The following is a 23,274-nucleotide window of genomic DNA, read 5'->3' on the forward strand; positions in this document are numbered from 1 at the left end:
AGCTCGGGAAGGAGTGAAGTACCAGTAACAATCATCGATTTAAACGAGGCAAAGCCGCAATACTGGTGCGATAATTAAGCCAGTTGGTTACATCAAATCATCCAATAACATTTTCGGATCTTAGTACTGACAGGTGGGCCATGCTATGGGTTTGGTGGCGGAGTAGTAGTACACTGCAAAGATTTCAAAAACATCGTATCGAATCTTTGGACATTTAAATAAAGCATTAAATATACCTGAATATTAAAACTAATTACATAGTTACGGGAAAAATCGTGAGACGAATCTTTTGAGTCTAATTAGTACATAATTAGCCATAAGTGCTACGGTAACCAACATGTGCTAATGACAGATTAATTAGACTCAAAAGATTCGTCTAGCGGTTTCCAGGCGAAATCTGAAATATGTTTTTCCATTCGTATCCGAAAACCCTTTCCAACATCTGGTCAAACGTTCGATGTGACCTCTTTAGCAAAAACTTTTGCTAACTAAACAATGCCTTATTCGTCCATCCCTCTCAAAACAAATCAACTTTTATGTTTTTAGATACAATGTTTAATTCTTCGTTTTATTAAAAAATTTACAATCTACAATTTTATTTTTATTAGATGATAAAACATAAATAGTACTTTGTGTGACTATTTTTTCTAAAATTTTTTAATTTTTTTTTAAATAAGACGGATAATCAAATGCTCGACGCAAAAACCAAAAAACAGTTTTTCGTGGGACGGGAGAGCAGTGAGACTCTTCTCTCATTTTCCTTTCGAGGAGATGTAGCATGCAGGAGTAGACTCTCCTCTCACCGAGTAGTGGAGAAAATGGAGTTCCATGAGCTGTAGTATGTGACTTGGATACGGTACATGGGGACGGTACAAAAGTACGACCTCAGTGACGAAATTTGCCGTTCGTAGTATGTGATCTTTTAATTGAGGAAATATAAAATATCATCCAACATTTTAGCTAGTTCGTAGTATAAACTATTCAATTAACTATAAAAAATTTAAATATATTCTATAGATATGATGTGATAAATTTTATATAATACCTCGTTTGTTATAAGCACAAAAATAATACGTAACTTAGCCGTAATCAAATAGAAGAACAAGCCGACTGCATATATAGAATTGCGTTGAAATGAAATAAATTATAAAGTAAATGATATCGGTTGGTATCCGATAATATCAACTGACATCTAGTATATTCACTGCAAAACAGTACGAAAGATATGAGCGAGTGCGGAGAAGAGCGCCAGTAATAAGCAGCGAGGAGCGGGGAGTGACGTTAGAAGGTTGGAGCTAGCGCGAAAGGACTCCCGTTCACGATGGAGGTCCGTTGCCGAGTAATTTTCTGATGGAAAAAATGCAAGTCACCGTTTGATCTCAAACGGATCAGGAGGGGCTCATTTATTACTCTGTATCGGGCATTCAGAAAAGACTACTGCTCCACTATAAAAAAAAAAAGTGTTCGCGGATACACCTCAAACGATACCTCATTTACTGCTTACCGACACGGTGATGATAAGCGAATTTTTTGAATTTTGAATTTTATTTATTAAATAATTTATAAATTTAATTTTGTATTTTAAAGAATCACAAAACTAACCTCCTGCCGCCCTCTAGGAGGACGGAAAGGTAACATGGCAAATAGCCACTTGGTCAGAACGAAACGGCTGGAAACGGCGGCACGATAAATTTTTTATTTTGGCCATTTCCGCCCTCTAAGGGCTAAAATGTAAAATTTGTCGTGCCGTCCGGAAATTTTTCAATTGAATCGTGATTTGCAACTTGCTAAAATAATTCGTTCCTGCTCGTATCAAAAATGAATGGGCCGTGCTTCTCGGGCCCGGCCATGTTTAAACGGAGCAGCTATAAGGCCTTGGGCCCTTTCATGGTGCAAGATTTGGGCCGGCCCGTGGAATTCGGCTGCTTAGGAGAGAGTTCGCAAGTGATACTGACCGTGAGTGAAACCAAAGAACGTAAATCGAGAAAAACCATTAGTATATAATTAGTTGAGTATTAACTTTTGTAAACTTGAAAAATTGATTAATTTAATTTTTTAAACAACTTTCATATATTATTTTTAAATAATATCTCATATAACAGTTTGGGAAACGTGCGTACGAAAAATGATATAAAAATTTCGTTGTATTATCACTTGCGAACGCGCCCTAGATCGCGTCGCGACGCGTAACGTATACATGACACACAACAACCGCCGGCTACCTGCCTAACCCTGAACGCTAAACACAATAACGCCTTGACATTGACTACCATCCATTTTGGGCAGCAAGTCGACATATAACACTTTTGGCATCATAAGTTCGTGATGGTGTAAAGATTTCTTTTGGGGACTGCCTTTTTTTGTAAGGATTCTGTTCTCCTTTCTTGGCAGAACCAGCAGCTTTTGTCATGCTTGGAACATTGGATCAAATAAACAAACTGACGCTGACACTGGCATACGAGGAAGGAATAGCTATGAACAAAATGTAGAATTAAGCAAATAAATCAAACAAACTTATTACTCAGTTTCAACACGGCAAAGATAAATTAGTTATAAAAAATGACTTAAATTTCCCTTATTAAATAATGAGCTCGTATGGTATGAGAGGTAGATAGAGGTAAAATAGATAGAAATTTGAATATAATGTGATTGATGGGGCAACTAGTACACCACAAATACACTACTTGTGAGACAACTTTGAATTCCAAAAGTTCACTTTATCATAGAAAATAAATATTTTTAGTCTGTTTAATAAATATTAATGCTGGGTTAAAAATATATCTTTTAGTTACTTTAGTACCACCTCCGTTTCATAATATAAGATGTTTGATTTTTTTGGTTGAAACCTTTGATCATTCATCTTATTTAAAAATTAGTACAAATATAAAAATAACAAGTTATGCTTAAAATTCTTTTGATAATAAAGTAAGCCACAAGCAAAATAAATAATATTTTCACAATTTTTTGAATAAGATAAATGTCTAAACACTGCAAGCAAAAAAGTCAAACATCTTATATTATGAAACAAAGGGAGTAGCTAACTTTCAAATTTTAAATAGTTTAGATGAAACCGAGAGAGTAGCTAATTTTTAAATTTTAAATAGTTTATATGCCTTTCCGGTTTCTAATTGGTTATGAAAATCATTGATATGATATAAATCACAAAAAATAACATGAGTATTGATGAATTTAGACATATATATAAACAATGTATATTGTTTATATATTGTTTATACGAATGAACGTAGGCGTAGCTAAAATTTCTTAGGACACAAAACAAACATAATAGTATAAAATTTAAATAATAAAAATGCTTATATTTTATATTTTAAAGCAGAGGGAGTACATTCTACTCGTTCTATCAGCACCGACATAAGCTTGGATGCATGCACGTGCAAACCATCCAGGACTCCAATAATGCACGAGTGCAAGCGTGCAACGACATGACGAATTTCTTGCTAATCAATAGCGTGCTCCACCACCAGGGCTCCAGGCTGTGATCCATTAGTGGCGAGAGATTCAGCTTTACTGGTGCGCCTCATCATTTCCTCGTATTTATGTACGCCATCACCATATTATACCATCTATCTAAAAATAAATATTTCTATCATTTAAATCTTATCCTATATAAATTTTTTTTAGCCTGGTTCATCATACCATTTATCCCATCAACACATTTATTCAAAATTCTTCGTATCTCATCCAACCCATCTATTTCTCTGAACATTGTGATATTTTATTCTTAATCTTAATCCATATTCCCTCTGTTTCAGGTTATAAAACTTTCAGATTTTATTTAGATTCATTCATATGTCAATGTATATACTTTATAATGTGTCTAGATTTATTAGCACATATATAAAAATTTAGACAAGATCAAAAAGTCTTATAGCCTGAAACAGAGAATACTAGTATAAAAATAATTTTATTTTAGGACGAATATATTCTATTTATATCACAACATGTTGTTTATGTGTTTAGCTCAAAACATTTCGGCCCCGGTTTTGCCGGCCAACTCGATCGGCATCCTCGCTAAACTAAGCTTTCGGTCGCCGCAACACCGCCTGCGTTTCGACCGACGCGCACGCACGCACGCATCGACCGGCATCGACCGATCTCACTTGATCGCTACGTTATTCTGCCCCCTGATGACGTGGTGTCGTTGTGCAATCACAGCAGTACAGGCAAGTGGAGGACTACTCCTACAGCCGCAGAACCGGACGGGTTTATTGAACGGCGATGTTTCCATTGAATAGGCGCTGGATCCGGTGTGTTGATGGCGGATCGGTGCGTACGGTGCATCGCTGACGTGACGTGACGTGACACGAGGCTGCTTCGATTCTGATGAGACCTTGTTTAGTGTTTAGTGGTGTTTAGTCGGTGAAATGAAAATTTTTCGTGTAACATCAGACATTTTGATTGGACGTTAGAAGAGATTTTCGGACAAAAATGAAAAAACGAATTTCATGGCTGATATGGAAACCGCGAGACGAATCTTTTGAGCCTAATTAATTTGTCATTAGCGCATATGGGTTACTGTAGCATTTATGACTAATCATGTACTAATTAGGCTCAAAAGATTCGTCTCACGATTTCTCACATAACTGTGTAATTAGTTTTTTGATTTATATATGTTTAATACTCTATTTAGATGTCCAAAGATTTGATGTGATGTTTTTAAGCGAAAATTTTTGGGAACTAAACGGGGCCTTAGTTCCTAAATTTTTTTTCTAAAAACATCACATCGAATTTTTGGACACCTAAATAAAGCATTAAACATAGATAAACCAAAAAACTAATTGCACAGTTATGAAAAAAATCTTGAGATGAATCTTTTGAGCCTAATTAGTCTATGATTAGTCATAAGTGCTACAGTAACCAACATGTGCTAATGACGAATTAATTATGCTCAAAAGATTTGTCTCGCGGTTTCAAAGCTAGCCGTGAAATTCGTTTTTTCATTTGTGTCTGAAAACCCCTTCCGACATCCGGTCAAACATTTGATGTGACACTTCTTCCAAAAATTTTCTCAATCTAAACACCACCTGAGTGTACTCGGTGCTGCGCCCGCGCTGAACATTTCGGTGGAGTTATACATACATACGGAGTACGTTTGATAATTTATTATTTGGCCGTCGTTTATGGACGCTGAACCGGCAAATTAAGGAAGGGTGACGTTACAATTTCGGGACGTATATACACGATACTTGGGTAAACGTTCTCGAGGTACCTAGGTGGAGTACTCTTTATGAGGTTTTAATCTCATCTTTTCGCTTTTACTTATATTTATAAATTAAAAATTAAATTTTTAATCTTTAAAGTTGATTTTAAAAGTTTTTTATCATAGTTTATTTTATAATATTTTAGATGACTAATAACATATATATATTTATTTATAAATTATTTTTTATTTATAAATACGAAGTTCTCTTTTTTTCTTGAAAAGGCAAAAGATGACCACCCTTTTCTCACCAAACCAACACATGAACAATAGATAGCACTTCCCTGTTAGCCCTTATCACTCCACCATTGTTGTCTTAATGTCGATGTCATATATTAACAATTTTATGTTACCTCTCCATCTTTGACCTACATTTATTTTTCCTTTTGATATATCACCTCAAACAAATTTTTTTCTCTCTTATACCTTACAGGCTAGGGAGGTAGTCCGAAGAGGAATTTCCTAAACCCTGCACGAATAAGATTGAAGTCTTGATCTATTGTGCGGAGTGTGATCTTGATTTTCTCAATAATGTGGCAGTAATCCCATTATGTTAGTTTTTAGGGTTAGAGTTGGAGATAGTTGGAAGGAGGGGGCTTGTATAAAGGGGGGTTGGGATAACAAATGGTTATAACAACCGAAGGGCGACACAACGGTGGCATAACCAAAACAATGAAGCGAAAGAATGTGGTGGAGATATTAGGATGTGAATGATTTGGACTTGGTGATCAACGACGAATGTTTAGGCGGTGGTGGCACCGCCATGATTGCATACCATGGTGGTGGTATGATAAATCGCCTAATAATACTAAAGAAGGAAGGAATGTGAGGAGAAGACGAAAGAAAGATAATAGTTCTCATCGTCACACGTAGTAACATCAATATTCAATAAGGAGTTTGATAGCACATGTTGGCTCGATGTCCATGGCTAAACTATGGTTATGATTGGCAGGATGTTCTATATTCTAAAATAGTATATAAACCAGACGCATCTTCTTTTCATCTACAAATTTTAAATTTATCGTAGGTGCGCTTCAGAAGCGTATAAACTTTTTATATACAAAATTTTCCATCTAATTTTTCTTTAGCAAAATTTTAACTTTACAAAATTTAATTCACTCATTTGTACTCTCAAACAGCTTTGAATCTAAAATCATAGGACTGGGTGGCTAAAAAATTAAGAGCCCGAGTAGAAATCTATTTTCTTTTATCGCAAAACACATGCACAAGTAGATCTCACCTTAACACGGTACTACTTGGCTACCGTACATCGACCTTAACACAAGCCATTTTTGTCTTTACCGGAAACGAAGTATACCGGATGAAAATGGATTCCCATGTCAGCAAGTTTCCATTAGATCAGGTACCATAACAGACTATAAACCCGCTATAAACATATTTTAAAGAGGTAAGAAAGAAGAGAGAAAAATAGTGGATTACTAATTTATAACTAGCTGCAGCACGGGCTCTAAGACACAGTGGTATGACATGTGAGACCATGTATTAAGGTTTTTATATAAATTAAAAATTAGATTGATTATATCTGATTTAGATCTAATAGATGGTTGTACTATTGAACTTGCTCTTGGGATGTACAGTCAATTCTCCTTTACATCATATCATTTCTTATTCGCAGTTAGGAACATGGTGATGCATCAATAATTGCAAGACTTTAGCAGGGCCCACCAAGCACACACTACTTTCCATTACACCCTGTCGATCTCTTCGCGGGCCCGGCTATCCGCCGCTCGATCGCTCGCTCTATCCCCGCCCTCGCCCGCCTACACGCGCGACGCCACGCCGGCGCCGACAGCCGTCAACGTCGGCGCGTCCCGGCGCACGACTCCTCATTGTGGTCGAAAAGCACGTCGTAGCCGACGCTGCTCACGTTCCTCAAGTAGCAGCCGCCGTCGCTGCCGCCGTACTCGTACACCTGGTGCATCCGCCACGACGCGCCGACCACCTGGTCGTCCCGGAGCACCACCTCCGCCGCCGCCGTCTGCTCGTTGTGGAGCGTGCTCGCCGGCCGCCCGGCCGCGCCAGCGCGCGTCTCGTCGAAGCCGAGCGCCACGCGCCGCATCAGCTTCTGCGAGGACGTGCCGCTGCCGTCGCCGCCCAGGAAGATGTAGAGCGGGAAGCTCTGGTGGAGCTGCTGCGAGTGCGGGCCGTCGCCGGTGACCTCGGTGTGCGCCTCGGTCGTCTGGTTGATCGCCTGCGAGCTGCCCTGGTTGCTCACCACGTTCGTGTGCACGAACGTGAGCCGCTGGGTGAATGTGGTGGTGATGTTGCCGCGCGACGAGCGGACCCACCCGGTGGCCGTGATGTTGCGGCTCGCCGTCGCGTCGTACTGCCCGTCGATACCGTTGGAGGAGTTTGAGACGATTCTGCCGGTCAATTTCGGAGCGTCGTAGGCGATGAGGCCGCCGGAGGTCGCCGAGCTCTTGGGGTCGAGCCAGAGGTGGAGATTGGCGTCCACGTACCATGACTTCTGCGCGTTGGTCACCGCGAACCCGAGCTCGTGCTCCTTTCCGTCGAGGAGCTTGCCCAAGAACGGCGTGAGCTCGATGTCGTAGCTTGGCAGGTTGAACGAGCCAATGCTGGTGATGGGGCGCCAGATGAGGGGGTTGATGCCGCCGGTGTAGATCACCGGGAACGGCCACACGGCGCCCACGACGTCGCCGTCGAGATGGACGGTGACCTCGCGGAATGGCCCGTTCTGGTCCGGCGTGTTCATGTACCAGAACTCGTCGAAGTTGTGGGACGAGACGTACACCTCAAGAACCGCGCGGTACGCGTTTGGCGGCACGGTGAGCCTCGTCGACTCGACGTCGGTGGTGTTATCCACCACGAACCAAAGCCCGTCGTTGAGAGGAAGGCTTCTCGAGACGGGGACGACACGGTCGGCCGGCGCGGACGCCGCCGTCGGGGACCGGGCAGCGCGCCGGAAGTAGAGGTGGAGCGTGAGGTTGGCGTTGTACACGCCGTTGTAGGTGTCATCGATGAGGTTGCCGAGGTAGACGGCGAGCGTGGAGTTGCCGGCGGCGAGGAGGGACGCGTACTTGGTGACGTCCTTGGATACCGACCAAGTCACGCCGCTCGGGCGTGGCTCGGCGGTGCTCCCCCGCAGGAGCTCCGCCCCGCCGAGCCACACGCCGAAGATTCGGTCGTACTGGGCGCCGCGGCAGTCGGCGCGCCACTCGAGCACCGCGAGGGAGACGGCCCGCGCGCCACCGCCGTCCTCAGCCAGGCACGACGGCGGCGAGTAAGAAGCCGTCACAGGCGGCTTGGTGAAGGTGAACGCGAAGGAATGGGAGAGGAGCAGCGTCGAGCACGGCCCCGAGCTCCCCCGCGGCGGGTGCAGCGGCCGGTCGACCTCAAAGAAAGTGCTCCTCGCCTGCCGCAGCGACGGCAGCACCGCCTCGACGGCGGCGATGTCCCCGACGGAGAAGCGGAGGTCGCGAGGCGAGGCGGCGCACGAGTGGAAGCGGAGGAGCAGAGTGAAGCAGAGACAGAGCAGGAGGAGGCGGCGGCGGCGGGGAGCAGAGCAAGTTGTCATGGCTTCAGTGTGGGGGAAGGAGGCACGCACGCCCGCGTCTTCCTGAACGCTTAGAATTTAAACTAGCCGAGAAAGCAGAAAGGATAATTTCGAGAAAATTCAGTTGATTGACGACAAAATGACAACGAATCGCAAGCTACAGAGGTTTTTTTTTTCTTTTTCAGTAGTATATGAATCTAGGAAAAGAACAACAATATCCGGTCGTATAAACAAATGTATTCTGAGTGCCGTATAATAACAACGCAAAGTGCTGAGTAGGTAGAGGAGTTATTCGACTTTGGGGACACTTAGAGTTGTCTACTAGTATACCAACCGATAAGTACAGAACGAAAAACAAATCGATTCATGAAATTTATTTGAGATAATTCACTAATCATCCCGGGGGGGGGGGGGGGGGGGGGGGCAAACCAGCTGGAAATACACTTCAAATGTTCCAATCTCCACTCAAACGGTTCGATGACTCGATGTCGCGTAGGATGCTGTCAAGCAGGATCACACATTCACACATAAAAACAACTTTATGGCTGATGACTAAACTGAATTTGGTATTTTTTTTTAAAATATGATTGAATTTCGTTTGTTCTTTTGAAGAAGAAACAGCCTCAGCTACCTATGGTCAATGCAGGACCAGGATATGCTTATGGCACTGTCGGCCGCTCCTCATCACAAACATTCTATAGCTGGAAATCAAGGGGCACACTAATATAGTTTGTATAGATGTCAGCATCACCACATTGCACATGTATTTGTACCGGCTACGTACATGTTCCCATGAATTTTAAACAGGCCGTTTTCAAACGGGATAACGTGACATCGTTGCAGATCCTTGCTCTTCACGTTAAAGATGTTGCTCAACTTTCTTTAAGTAAGCTGAACAATGCAAGATTCCCCTACCTCTCAGTTCGTCTTGCACTTAAATTTTTACCCGAAGAGGCAGATGCATAGCATTTTTACCAGTAACTATCGATCCACTCGAACATGCATGGCATTTTCACCAAGCTGAAAACGAGAGTATCATATCTAAGCAAGGTACAGTGCTATCTTAACCAGGTTAAAATCGATTGGGATTTCTCCCGTAACGGTGGCTGACTTGTGAGATTGGGACCTAAAAGTTAAGTCCGTAAAATAAATTTTGGTTAAAAAACTAAAAACCAACTTTAAATTTAAGATTTAAGATTTAATTTTTGATTTATAAATATAAACAGAAGTAAAAAGATATACGTGTGAAACTGCACCTATCTGGATTAATTGCAGTGCGTAGATGAAACAGACCTAGCCGCTGAATCGCGAATTCAGTGGTCGCAAAGGATGCGATCTCCGACATAAAGCCGATAGGAGACCTGGCTGGGATCGATCTGGGGTTCGTTTTCTCTCCAGCCTTTTTGTGAGCCCGACGCGCCGAGCGCGAGGAGGAAACCATGTCGTCCAAGCAAGCAAAACCACTTCCGTTCTCGTCGCTCCAGCTCCAGCTCTGCAATTTTGGGGAGACGCCGCGTCTGGCTGCGCGTAGTTGCGCTGCGATGGTCGCGTTTGCGTCGCTCCAGGATCGCGCTCGATGGCTCCCTCGCACCAACCGGAGTCAGGCTGCGCTGCTTTATCCGTTATCTTTTTCCGAACGATTTAACGGCATATTTTTTTATATATTTATCCTGTTAATTTTTTAAGAACTATTTTTGACTTTATACTATTTAACTTCATCATTTATTCATAATAACTATGACCCCGTTTGGATGGGGACTAGTTAACTAAACCTACTCGTTTTCCACACGCATATTTTCTAAATGCTAAACGGTGTATTTTTTAAAAAAAATTCTATAGGAAAGTTGTTTTAAAAATTATATTAATTTATTTTGTATTTTTTAATAATTAATATTTAATTAATTATGTACTAATCTAATATCCGTTTTTCATGTTAGCCTATAAGTTAACTTATCCCGTCCTGGTACACGTGGCACACAGGGTCGGGTGGGGCCGTTTGGTCCTGGTGGGTCCGGCGAGAAACTGCTCGCGGGCGGTGACCCGGACCCAGGCGCGTATGTGTTTGTCCGACCGCGACGGCTCGCCTAACGGCCCGGGTGGGGCCCACGTGTCAGTCTCACTGGCGGCGGATATGATATGCGGATGAGGACCGTGAGGTGTGAGGTTTTGGCTCGATCCCCTTCAATTCTCTTGGCCCTGCCGCGCTGGCGGATCAATCGATCGATCGGCCTGCGCCGGATATACGTATACTACAGTTGCATGCACGTCTTTCCAGAGTAGATATTTGCATATACGTTGCGTTTTCTACGTGCCACTGGTTATGCAATCGTACCCACACTTTTATATCTTTTATACACGGTTTTGCTTAGCATATGGCGTCACATTTTCTTGTTGATATTTAGTCACTTTTTCTCTCCCAGTGATTGATGTCGTAGTGGTATCTTATATGTCAATGTAAATGTTAGTTTCAATCTCTTCTATCCTCTTTTATGTAGGTAACTAGTAAGACTGCTAGTATTGTTATAAATTATATTAATGCTTGTGTTTTTTTCATCGCACAGTTAAACATAAAAGAACAGCTACAAACACATAATTTACCTAGGTTCGAACCTCCCCGGGAATAATAGCCATACTTCTATGGTTATAATGGATAAAACACGTATTTGATAAAAAGTTACGACTACATAGTTATTTGATCCACGTTTGATCAACTGCAACAAAAATCAAAAGATGACGACACAACAAGTTTATAACACGTCAATAAAAAAGGAGAGATAAATTTTATTCAAGCAACTATCCTATTTATAAATCTTTATCCAAATTATAAATATTTGCATGACTATTGACTCCAGATTTCGGCAGGCAGTGTACATGAATTTCTTATTCTCATAACACCTTTCTAGCTAGGCCTACCATTGAAGCCATACTTCTATCTAGTGCTTGATTTAGAGAAGGTTTACATGGTCGAAAATGCTTGGTTTGTACCCATGCATCTGAGCTAGAAATTAGATCAGGGTTGCTATCGTTTTTAGTTTTTCTTGGTTTTAACGCTTATGCTTCCTAAACTGTGTATTTTTTTCTTAACATCTCAAATTGCTATATGGTTCTATCATCCTATCTTTCTAGAGTATATTTATAACTTTCTAGTATTACCTCTGTTTTATATCGTAAGACTTTCTAGTATTGTCTAAATTTATCAATTGATGAATATATATAATATATATATATCTAAATTTATTAGCATCCATATGAATCTAGACAAGGCTAGAAAGTCTTGCATCATAAAACAGCGGGAGTAGTTAATTTTTATTGTTTATACCATTAAATAGCTATAAAAACCAAAAATCTTCCGTATAATCTTAAACACATCTTTGACCTTTCCTCTATAACAATTGGCGCGTGCTGTGCAGCCCATACCTGGTGGTACGAAATACAAAGAGCAATGCATCGGAAGGAGTTGGGCCCGTGATCCAGCAGTTGCGATTCTCACTCTTTTTTTTCTTCAATTGAGCCCATCAATAATATTAGCAGGTCCAGCACCACACCAAGTTGCCCGCAACCGTTGCCATGTCATGAAATCGATCGCTCTCGTTCTCAGAAACAGAGTTTCAGATCAGAACAGCCAACGAGAGGGGTTTGTGCTACGAAATGCTTTTCAGTTATTTTTTTGTCTTCATTTTATTACCTCCGTAAGATGGAGTTTGTTAGTACACGCAAAGATCGTGACCACATAAAGTCGTAAACATAAGGACACTTATCTTTTTGACTTTTACTTATGATTTAGCTAAAATTTAAATTTTTAATCTTAAATTTAGAGTTAATTTTAAGATTTTCTATCGTAATTTATTTTTAACCTTGTTTTTAAAAAAACTATGAATATGTAAATTTTATTTATAAATTATTTTCTATTTACAAATATACCGTTTGTTTTTTTCTTAAAAAGGAAAAATGATGACCCTCAAGATCCAATCATCGTGCTATCTCACTACTGGAGTCGAGTTGGGCCAGGATCTCCATACACGGGCCTTACATCCCCACGGTACATTGGACTTTGGGTTACACCAAAGTAGTGTGCACGATACTAGAGAGATTGATCGGTCTACTGGACTTTGGAGACTCCCACACTTGTTGGTCTAAAACCGGGAGACGCTAGTCTAACTAAAAGAAAATCTTTCTACATCCCAAAAGCTGGTCCATGAGGTGAGAGATTTTTCGCCTTTTAAATTGATGCCACTCCTCTAAATTTTTAATGTGGGACTATTCCCAAAAGATCTGCCGCGTGGCCCGCGTCGACGACACCGGTCACCTTCCCGTCGTCGCGCATCTCGAAGTCGACGGCGGCGATCTGCGTGTTGCGGAGAGATCGTTGCGGCGGAGCGGGCCACACCGCCATTTTCCGGCGGCGACCGTCGTGTCGTGGTACTCCCTCGCCACCGTGCAGGAGAAGTTCGCGGTGTCGGACGTCGATCCGTGGCTTCGCTTCGATCGATGTCCACGTAGAGCTAGCGGGATGTTCTGGTGCGCCTGCTACGAGTAGAGGACAGCGCCGGCGAGGTCGGCGGCCGAGGATGAGACGCCGTTGTAGACGACGGTGGTCTGGTTCACGGTGTTCTCACACCCTATTAACAAATACACATATGTTCTTCACACTTGCAAATAAATATTGTAAAAGCTCTTCGTAGTCAAAGTTAAAAGATTTACCTTAGTCTTGGATAGATTGATAAAAGAATTAAGGATGGTCCACAGTGCCAAAGATAAGTTACTCGGTTTAAAATTAAAAAAATATATAAAAGTAAAACACCAGTAATAAAAGATGACCCAAAGTGCTATTTACTCAAAACACACACATATTTATCATACACATAAATTATCATACACATAAATTTTGTTAGGTCATGTCAATCTAGCCCCACAGGATCCTTCAAACATGCTCACCTAAAACTGTTTAATAATAAAGCCACACAACAATGTTTCGTATCATGGAACAATATATTAGGCTAAGCCAAAATTATTCGGTCATGCAGATGAATGTCAACTATACCATTTGTCCATAGTACAAAGGGGTTATCTATATCCGGGGTACCACACTAACTAGACCAGATTAATTTATAAAATGATTTAAAAAGACATGAACACATAAAGTGATACCTCCATGTATCATGCCACATCCCCATTGCTACGAGAAAAACAACGTATGTAGGAATAATAGAAGAACATACACCATTAGATGTATATAGAAAAAATTGACGGAACAATTGATGAGCAATCAATCAACATGTAGTGTAGTGTAAATAGTAACTAGTATAATATATATATATATATATATATATATATATATATATATATATCATCTGGTTATCTAAACTTTAAAAATATAGGCTATCATTCTTCAAAAGTATTTTAAGGTATCAAGAATTTTAATACAAATTTTTGTTACCTCAAGATAAAAAAATGTGCTATCCTGAGATATCAAAAGGTGTGACACTTTGAATTATTTTTTAAGTACAGTAAAAATTCTAATATATATATATATATATATATCTATGGTGTTTGGCTAATTACCGCATGCCACCGGCGCACAGTATTTAGCCCGAGTTGGGGGTCCACACATGTGAACCAAAACTTTTAACTTTGTATCAAAAAAATTAACTTCAGTTTTAAAACTTTCAACCCCTCGTCAAACTTTTAACTCTAGCTCCAAACTTCCAACATCAAATTCAAAACTTTCAACTCAAACTCAAATTTTGAAACATTCAGTACAAATTTGAAAATACTAATAATTGAAAATGTTCAACTACAATTATTTGAACCTTTAATTCAAATTCAAAATTTTCAACTCCAACTTCAAAAACATCCAGCTTGAATTATTATTTATTATTTTATAATTAAAATAATCTTTAAGTACTAATTGTAGTGGTTAGTGCACACGCTCGCCTTACCCATACCTAGGTCCTTGTATTATTAAAGTACCATCTTGTAAAAAGAACATGATATTTCCTTAGGTGTTCATGTGTCTGACACTTCACTCCTTCAGAGATACTCAAAGAAATACTCTAGGTGCTTGTCCCATGTAGACCTCACGTGGGCCCTTGAAGAGGCACGTGGCAATTTTTGATATAGATAATATACTAGTTTTAGAACTTAGAGCTAGTATATTTGAACCTTAATTAAGACCTATGTAATATAGTGTGACAAGTTTAAGATCTGATGAAATGCTATTTATTTATTTATCTCTTTATTTTGGAAAATGTAAGCTACACGCTCCTTAACCTGACAACCATATATATAGCCATAGAAGGAGAGGGAAAAAAAATGTGAAACCCTGGTTTATCCTCCCAAGAATTAGTTAGCACTGCCTAACCACATCAATCTTTTCCAAAACGAAAAAGAAAGGGGACATCTATTGGTCAACGTTTGAAAAAACTAAATTCATCTGTCAATTTTGTTAGAGGTTAGATTAAAATCGGTCAGTAACAAATAAAATCAAACAAAATATCATGTGGACAAGCATAAATCTTGAAACACATCTAATTGACAAAAAATTAATTAATAGATTAAAAATTTTCAAGCGATTGATAAATAACAAAGCTGAAAAAGAAAATAAGAGAGGAGCAAGAGAACAGCCTCTGCCTAGTGCCTACACCAATCTAAGTACTTAAATTTATATATAGTTATATCATCTAGAAAGCAAGAGAAAATGCTACTTGTCCGGCTACCATCAGTTTCACCAGGCTACTTTCAATAATAGAGATAACATATTATCTCTAAATATTTTTCTTTAATAGTCTAGCTCTTAGCAAATAACTCATAATACAAATGATCCTATAATTCATTCTCACTTGTCATTAAAATATGTGCAAGAGACTATTTCTTGATTAATAGATAATTTTTATCTATTTTCTATTAAAAATGTATAGAATGTATTGTAGATAGCTTATAGATACTGGTCTCAGAAAACATAAGCTGAGGCTTAGCTCAACGGCTCGTGCAGCAGTGCAAGAGGTTGCAGATTTTATATAGAAAATAGTAGCACCTCATGATACCTCGGAAAATTGCTCATATAATAAAGGCTCTGCGCTGCGCTGTCTCTCTCGTCTCAAGACTGAAACCGTATTCTGTTTCAAGCCTCAGTAGAAGCAACGCCACAAGGCACAAGCGATGGACGCCAAGAAGCCCTACGTCATCGCCATCGCCATACAGGTGATCTTCACCGGCATGTTCGTCATCTCCAAGGCGGCCTTCGACCATGGCATGAACACCTTCGTCTTCGTCTTCTACCGCCAGGCAGCTGCCTCTGCCCTGCTGCTCCCTCTCGCCATCGTCCTCGAACGGTAACCAATAGATCAGGATTCAGGAAAGAGCTAGCTCTACAATAGATTCTGGGCAGAAGAAATTGATTCAGATAAATTTGAGCTTTGCAAGTATGCAGGAGAAACGCGCCACCGATGTCGCTCCGGCTCTTCGCCAAGCTTTTCCTGTATGCTCTGCTCGGGTAAGTGTTGGCAGCACTGCATCGATCTGCATCACTGAAAGCATGCTTGCAGCCGGGATTTGGATAAAAAAAGCATTCATTTTTTCACTAACTTGGATTTGGTTTAATTTGCAGGAGCACAATAAGCTATAACATGTACAACTTGGGATTCAAGTACACCTCCACGGCGGTGGCATCGGCGATAACCAGCTTGAACCCCGTCGCGACCTTCTTATTCGCAGTCCTATTCAGGCGAGCTCGATCATCATCCCTGCTTAATTACTTGATTTGTTACTGTTTTTTTAGAAAGAGAGAGAGAGGATCCTCTCCTGAATTTCTGTTTCTACTAGAGACGATAGCTGATCAGATTTCCGAATTTACTGAAAAGAAAGTACAATTAGATTTAATATATAACTCATATTGTTTCTTAATATACAACTGTATTTATTGTAAAGTAGATTTGAATTTCATATACAACTCATTTTTTAAAGATGTAATTGTGTATCGATCAATCTATATCGTTATAATCTAATCATAATATGATGAGCTGAGGCACAACGTACTTACAACCTACGGCAGCCAACCACTCAAAGTAATTGCAAAATAAAATACAAAAATTTACGGTGCCGATAAAGTACTAAATTAGTATAAATTTTTTATACCTCGAGATACATAATACCTGGAGGTAATAAGTTTCTATATAAAAAATGTGATAGTTCAGGGTATCATTTAATGGTTGGTAAAAAAAGCTCAACTAAAATCCATATTCATAGATGAACAAAACCAAAGATGTTTAGTACTTCCTTCGTTTCACAATGTAACGTTTTTTAGCCTTGTCTAAATTTCTATGGATGCTAATTAATCTAGATACACACACACATATATATATATATATATATATATATATATATATTAGGGGGCTGCTATGGTACGGTGTACCGTTAAGCAACGGGATAAGCTTTAGTCATGTTACCTTATCTAAGTAACATGGTACTTTCCAAGTAATAAGATACCTCAAATGTATCAAGCATGATATTATGTCCTATCCAGGTAACATGATACCTCATATATATCGTGTATTGTACTTCAAGATAGCATGTCCAGGTAACATGGTACCTTTCCAAGTAATATGATACCTCACATGTACTATGTATGATACCTAAATAGTATCATATATGTACTAGTCATATTATGAATAGTATTATATCATCGGTAGTGAATCCTCGTCATCGTCGCCACCGTCGTCGTCATGGTCGTCGCCACCGCCGTAGTCGTCGCTGACGCTACAACCGCCGTCGACCGCTGCTAGCTGCTCTCGGCCACCGCCACCGTTGTTATTGCCACAGTCGTCGTCGTCGCAGTCGTCATCGCCACAGTCGCCGTCGTCGTCATCATCATCGCCGCCCTCGCGTCGTCGTCATCGCCGCAGCTGCCGCTGTCGTCGTCGCAGCAGTCGCCGTCACCACAACCGTTCTATAGTATTCCCGTATAAATTATATACATTCATCAATTGATAAATATAAACAAAACTAAAAAGTCTTACAATATACCAGCTCCTAGGGTTATGGGTATACTATGATAGCATAAAATATTTTTTTCCACCGTGTAAATTATAAAACCACGTAGTTTAAAGATCATAGATCTTTACTACTCGAAGCGCAGAGTAGTAGAACTAAAGTTGGGGTAGGTTGATTCGATGAAACACAAGCCAACATAGAAAATGTAGTCAAATTCCAGTAACTCGATAGTCTCTTTTGTAGGAGGTATCCTCATGTAAACCTGTCGATCAACACCTCAATGCAACAGTGCCTCCACTATCATCCACATGTATAAGGGATGGAACACCAAATATGAATTTTGCTAGAACTCACACACGAGTAGAATTTGCCTCATGGGGAGTGACGTTGGTAGGAATTGCTTGTGTGTATGAATCTGCAGTCCTATCCTTTGAATATTTATAGTCCCTAACTGGGTCTTTCACTATCTAATAGAAACTATATTTGGATTCCTATTTAAACCAAGACATCTATCCATTTTTTTTGGGTGGGGGGGGGGGAAGGGTCATCTTTTCACTTTTTAAGGAAAAAGTTAATGACATATTTACAAACAGAAAATAATTTATGAATAAAAATTCTATATACGTTTCATAGCTGTTTAAAATCTAAGACTGAAAAACAAACTACGATAGAAAAAAAAATCTCAAAGTCAACTTTAAATTTAATATAAAAAATCTAAATTTTGACTTGTAAATATAAGAAAAAGCCAAAATATGTGGGTGATGTTGTTTAGCATGTTAAGTGGGTAACCCAAAAATATATTTTTGTCTACATGTCAACAAGGGCCCTAGTAGAACATATTGACCCATCCAACATATATATGATTATATCTGTTGAATCTATAATGCAGGTACAAATCCCTTTGCCCCATGATATCAATTAAGTTTAATGCAACATGTTGATTCTTTCAATAACTCTATTATCATGTCGATCTTGTATTATATTAATTAAACTATGATCGACTCCTTAATCACGTAACATGGTCATGTGCTTTCATAATTTATCCCATCAAGGGGTCCAGAGATATATCCCCTATTAATAAAGAGGCATATCACATCTTGATCATTCACATCTTATCGTATATTTTATAACAAACACGAAGAATCATTTTATAACTACGGGGTAGTGTTTGGAAGTCACTAAGTGTGCCAGCAGATATCTTTGACAACCATGGCAATGTTGGCTAAGGATGTAAACCAGTACTACTAGAGATGAATTAATTGATGGCACAACATATATAACTTTTAGAGTGTCTTACAGTGGGTCTATCTAACAACATATTTTCTAACATATGTCTACTTTATCGATTTGAGACATGATTATCGATCAATATTTATATTGATCTTATAATCATATTTATCCCAGTTACGATACAATCAGACATCACTTAAAAATATCAACGTATCACATAAAGTCTCATGGATAAGTATACTCATTGATCAATAAAAAGTTATCTACTCAAGAAATAGAATAACACTTTGTTTCATGATATTATAAACACAGTATGTGATACAAACATATATATATGATTGTCATATCACTAACAAGGATAAAACTCTATACATTTCTTGTACTAGAGTCATCTGCAATTTGCTTCAACAATTGTGCCATTACCTCAGCTTTCTTCATGTTCCCTCTGATTTCTACAAAACACTCAAGAGTAAATCTAATAGCAAAGACAGTAAAGTATATCGGTTCCAGAAAAAAAAAACTCATCATAGGCCCATATGCAACTGGGTGTATAGACTTGGTTTAAATAATTGTACAAAAAATTTATAAAATCTGACAAGATAAATTTGATGATATAAATCATACAGAGACACGTGAATCTAAATTCGATCTAATACATGAAGAAACAGAAACAACGAATTATGTTTATGTTGTGTAGCTGTGTAGGTATTATTCACTGTGATTTTATTTTTCTTCTCCAAGTGTGAATCGGGTTTAACGTTGCGTGTATGTATATAGACCTGCATCATCATTATCGTCTATATTGACTAAATCTTGTCAAATTTTTATATAACTATTTGAGTCACATGTAAACAATAGGTTAAAATAAGACGACTAAAAGGACAGATCTATAAGGTCTTTTGAAATTGGTTTCTAAAAAGCAAGCAACATCCCAATCTTTCCACATTGCTAAAAAATCGATGCTACTACCCAATGATGTAATCGTCTTCCTCATTGCTTTCACAAAAATGTGAACCCAACGATCAAATAAACTGAAAGCACAAGTCACTACATTCCAAATAAATCTAGCCACTAGAAATCATAGTAACAACTATTCTATTGTTTTATCATTTTCATCACAAAATTGACATTTTTCCCATGCATTTTCTCCGTCGTGCATACAAAAGATTATCTTTGGTTAAAAACTTAAAATGGCATTTCTTGGAATTAGCCACATAGAAAACATAATTTTAAAGGAATATTAAATTTCCATAACCATTTTAATACGGCAAGAGATATCTTATATAGTTTCAGAACTCTATAAAAAAATGTTCCACAGTAAATAAGGCCTAGTTTGGAGTAATTTCGTAGCAATTTGGAAAAAATAAAGTATTTAACATGAAAATTCTGTAAAATTCCATTGTTCCGGACCCCCTAAATGATGCGTTGTTCATAAGCTTTCATATAAGATTTTTTTAATTTGTCAATATTACTGCCTAAATTCTTTTCTCAGATTGTTCCACAAGTTTCAGACTTTAATTTGTTTCTGTTGATCATTTCAGACTTTAATTTGTTTCTGTTGATCATCTTATGATCTTTTTATACTGAAAGATAGCTAGCGAAATATTGCAACCAGCTGATGAATATCTGAATGCATGGGTGCGCAGGCTGGAAGTAATTCGGCTGAGGAGCTTGTCGGGCATGGCGAAGGTGGCCGGAGTGGGGCTGTGCCTGGGCGGCGTGCTGGTGATAGTGTTGTACGCCGGGCCGGCGATAGGCCCCCTGAACCACCATCACGCGTTCGGCGGCGGCGGTGGCGCCGCCGGGCCGGCGAGTGGGAGCAGTGGCGCGGGGACGAGGACGCGGTGGGTGAAGGGGACGCTCCTGATGCTGCTGTCCAGCGCGACGTGGTCGCTCTGGGTCGTGCTGATGGCGCCGCTGCTCAACGAGTACCCGAACAAGCTGCTCGCCACGTCGCTGCAGTGCGTGCTCAGCGCGGCGCAGTCGCTCGCGCTGGCGGCCGCGGTGGAGCGGGACCCGGCCGCGTGGAGGCTGCGGCCCGACGCCGGCCTCGTCGCCGTCGCCTACTCCGGCTTCGTCGTCACGGGAGTCTCCTACTACCTGCAGGCTTGGTGCATCGAGAAGAAGGGCCCCGTGTTCCTGGCCATGACCAACCCGCTCACCATCGTCTTCACCATCTTCTGCTCGTCGTTCTTCCTCGGCGAGATCGTCCACCTCGGCAGCATCGTCGGCGGGGTCCTGATGGTGGCTGGCCTCTACAGCGTGCTCTGGGCCAAGAGCAAGGAGCACGATACCCTCACCACTGCCACTACCATGGACACGGTCGCCGGCGCAACACAGCAGGAAGCCGCCGATGCAGATAGCAACAATGACAACAAACTCGAGCAGGGGAGATTGGCGTCGCCAGAGCGGCGAGTATAAGTAGCAAAAAGAATCACTCCCTCATAACACATTATAAAATGTTTAAGATTCTAAGTCAATTCTTTTCAAAATTAACTAAATATATAGGAAAAATATAAAACATTTGCAACATCAATTAGTTTAATTAAATTTATCAGTATAATGATTTTTGGTCAACCGTAAAATCGGATATCTCAATATGTCATCTTTATCAACTATTGGAACTAGCTCATTTTGCCTCCCCTAATGGATGGACAATGGTTTTATCCTACATGCCCTGATGAAATAATACTTACATGTCGATTCTACTGAAAAATTTATGAACACACATGTCAGTCACAAGGGCAAAAACACTATACCCACTCCCCTATTTTTCTTCCCTTTCTCTCTCCTTGCTTTGACTTTGTCGGGACTGCTTTGCTTTTGGGGTGCAATGGTGGTGGGAGGTGACTGCTAGGTGGTTTAAATTCCTCAAGCGGCCTCGATGAGGTGATGGTGAAGGTAACATGTCTCTCACAATACCACATACCTTGTATACCTGGAATAACATGTCCTAGAAAATATCGCATACCGTATTACATGTGGATATGTATACTTACACTGAAAAGTACATGGTAGAGGAAGGAAACCATATTCGAACAAGGGAGGGTAAGTAGACCGATCCACGTACGATTCAACCTACTCGACCGTGTAGTCTAAAGACTTCTCCGAGTCATACTTGGAGAAGGGTGCCCATTGGTGTAAATACAAGAGTCTCTAGGAGGGGATCTAAAGACAAACACACGTCGCATTGAGTCAAGATCCAAGGAACCACTACAATCTCATATACACATTGACACTAGCTACACCCGACATCAACAGATACCATAGTCATATCTCTTCTGTGAGAGTAGCGAGCTATGTCCTTCCTGATTCGGTGAAGAGGAGCAGAGAAATTGTTAAGTGGTGGAGTGTTAGCAACCCAGTTCTCAAATCCTCAACACCAATTCAAATCACCAACATCCAGTACAAGTGGCAGTCTCCAACAAAAAAGAAAGGAACAAAGAAATAGGAAAATACAAGCACTGGAAGGTTCTGGAAGCTTCTAGACTAGGAAGAGGAAGGTAGAGAGAGAGATCGACAAGGGGTGCCCACCGGCCGCCCAGGTCGTCGCCGCCGCCGAGAGCTTCTGCTCGCCTAGTCCTTCTGTTCCCCTTTCTTTGAGTTGTTCTCACTATATATATATATATATATATATATATATATATATATATATATATATATATTATATTTATATATTTATATATATATATATTATATTTATATATTTATATATATATATATAGCAGATGTATTGCTGCTCCTTGTGCTTGCTAGTGCTCTGCTTGCAACCTGACAATCCCAGCCCATGTGTGGCCCAGCTAGAACCTGACAATCTACTCTTCTTAAAATTTGACTTGTCCTCAAGTTAATACAAGGTAACTTTAATTAGCAACTTGTAGGATTTGCCAATGCCGCCAAGATCCCATGGTGTGTGATATTCCTTGATACGAGTAGCAAACCAGCTAATGCCCATAAGACTCATAGCCCAAGACACCTTGCAAAAGCCAAGCATGGGTCAGAGCAAGTTCGGTCACTGGGATCATCGTCATGGAGATGTTGGGGAGTCAGTTGTGCAAGGGGGACGGAGATTTGGGCAAGGGAAGAGTTCATGTGAGCAGCGCCCACCCAGTGTTCGATGAAATGTCCAGCCCATGGGAGGTGTCTGAGGAAGATGTTCTTCTGGTCATGCATGAGGAGAATGTCAACCGAGTTGAAGCAATGCATCTATTGCAAGAGGAGCTGTGGAATGCCCAGCATAAATTTGATGAGAAGCTTGATCGACTATTGGAGATGTTTGGTGAGAAGAGAGATATGAGGC

At 40.2% G+C, this 23,274-nt stretch overlaps 2 protein-coding genes across 2 annotated transcripts; one reads left to right on the forward strand and one right to left on the reverse strand.

The window, feature by feature from the left end:
- Nucleotides 1-6,856: 6,856 nt before the first annotated feature.
- Nucleotides 6,857-9,043, reverse strand: LOC102706429 (peptide-N4-(N-acetyl-beta-glucosaminyl)asparagine amidase A-like). The gene has a single exon (XM_006645557.3). The coding sequence runs from the start codon at nucleotides 8,775-8,777 to the stop codon at nucleotides 7,038-7,040; it is 1,740 nt and encodes a 579-aa protein (XP_006645620.2). The 5' UTR covers nucleotides 8,778-9,043; the 3' UTR covers nucleotides 6,857-7,037.
- A 6,841-nt stretch (nucleotides 9,044-15,884) lies between these two features.
- On the forward strand, nucleotides 15,885-21,669 carry LOC102709213 (WAT1-related protein At5g64700-like). Its single transcript, XM_040519949.1, has 4 exons — nucleotides 15,885-16,087; nucleotides 16,186-16,248; nucleotides 16,363-16,479; nucleotides 20,621-21,669. The coding sequence occupies exons 1-4, from the start codon at nucleotides 15,915-15,917 to the stop codon at nucleotides 21,393-21,395; spliced, it is 1,128 nt and encodes a 375-aa protein (XP_040375883.1). The 5' UTR covers nucleotides 15,885-15,914; the 3' UTR covers nucleotides 21,396-21,669.
- Nucleotides 21,670-23,274: the final 1,605 nt, after the last annotated feature.

The sequence above is a fragment of the Oryza brachyantha genome, chromosome 1, assembly GCF_000231095.2.
Source record: "Oryza brachyantha chromosome 1, ObraRS2, whole genome shotgun sequence".
Classification (NCBI taxonomy): domain Eukaryota; kingdom Viridiplantae; phylum Streptophyta; class Magnoliopsida; order Poales; family Poaceae; genus Oryza; species Oryza brachyantha.

Bases quoted from the DNA above. Each gene is read 5' to 3' on its own strand.
- LOC102709213 (XM_040519949.1), top strand. From the start codon at position 15,915: ATGGACGCCAAGAAGCCCTACGTCATCGCCATCGCCATACAGGTGATC. The intron at 16,088-16,185 runs GTAACCAATAGA...GCAAGTATGCAG, and splicing joins CTCGCCATCGTCCTCGAACG to GAGAAACGCGCCACCGATGT. The intron at 16,480-20,620 runs GCGAGCTCGATC...ATGGGTGCGCAG, and splicing joins TTATTCGCAGTCCTATTCAG to GCTGGAAGTAATTCGGCTGA.
- LOC102706429 (XM_006645557.3), bottom strand. From the start codon at position 8,777: ATGACAACTTGCTCTGCTCCCCGCCGCCGCCGCCTCCTCCTGCTCTGT.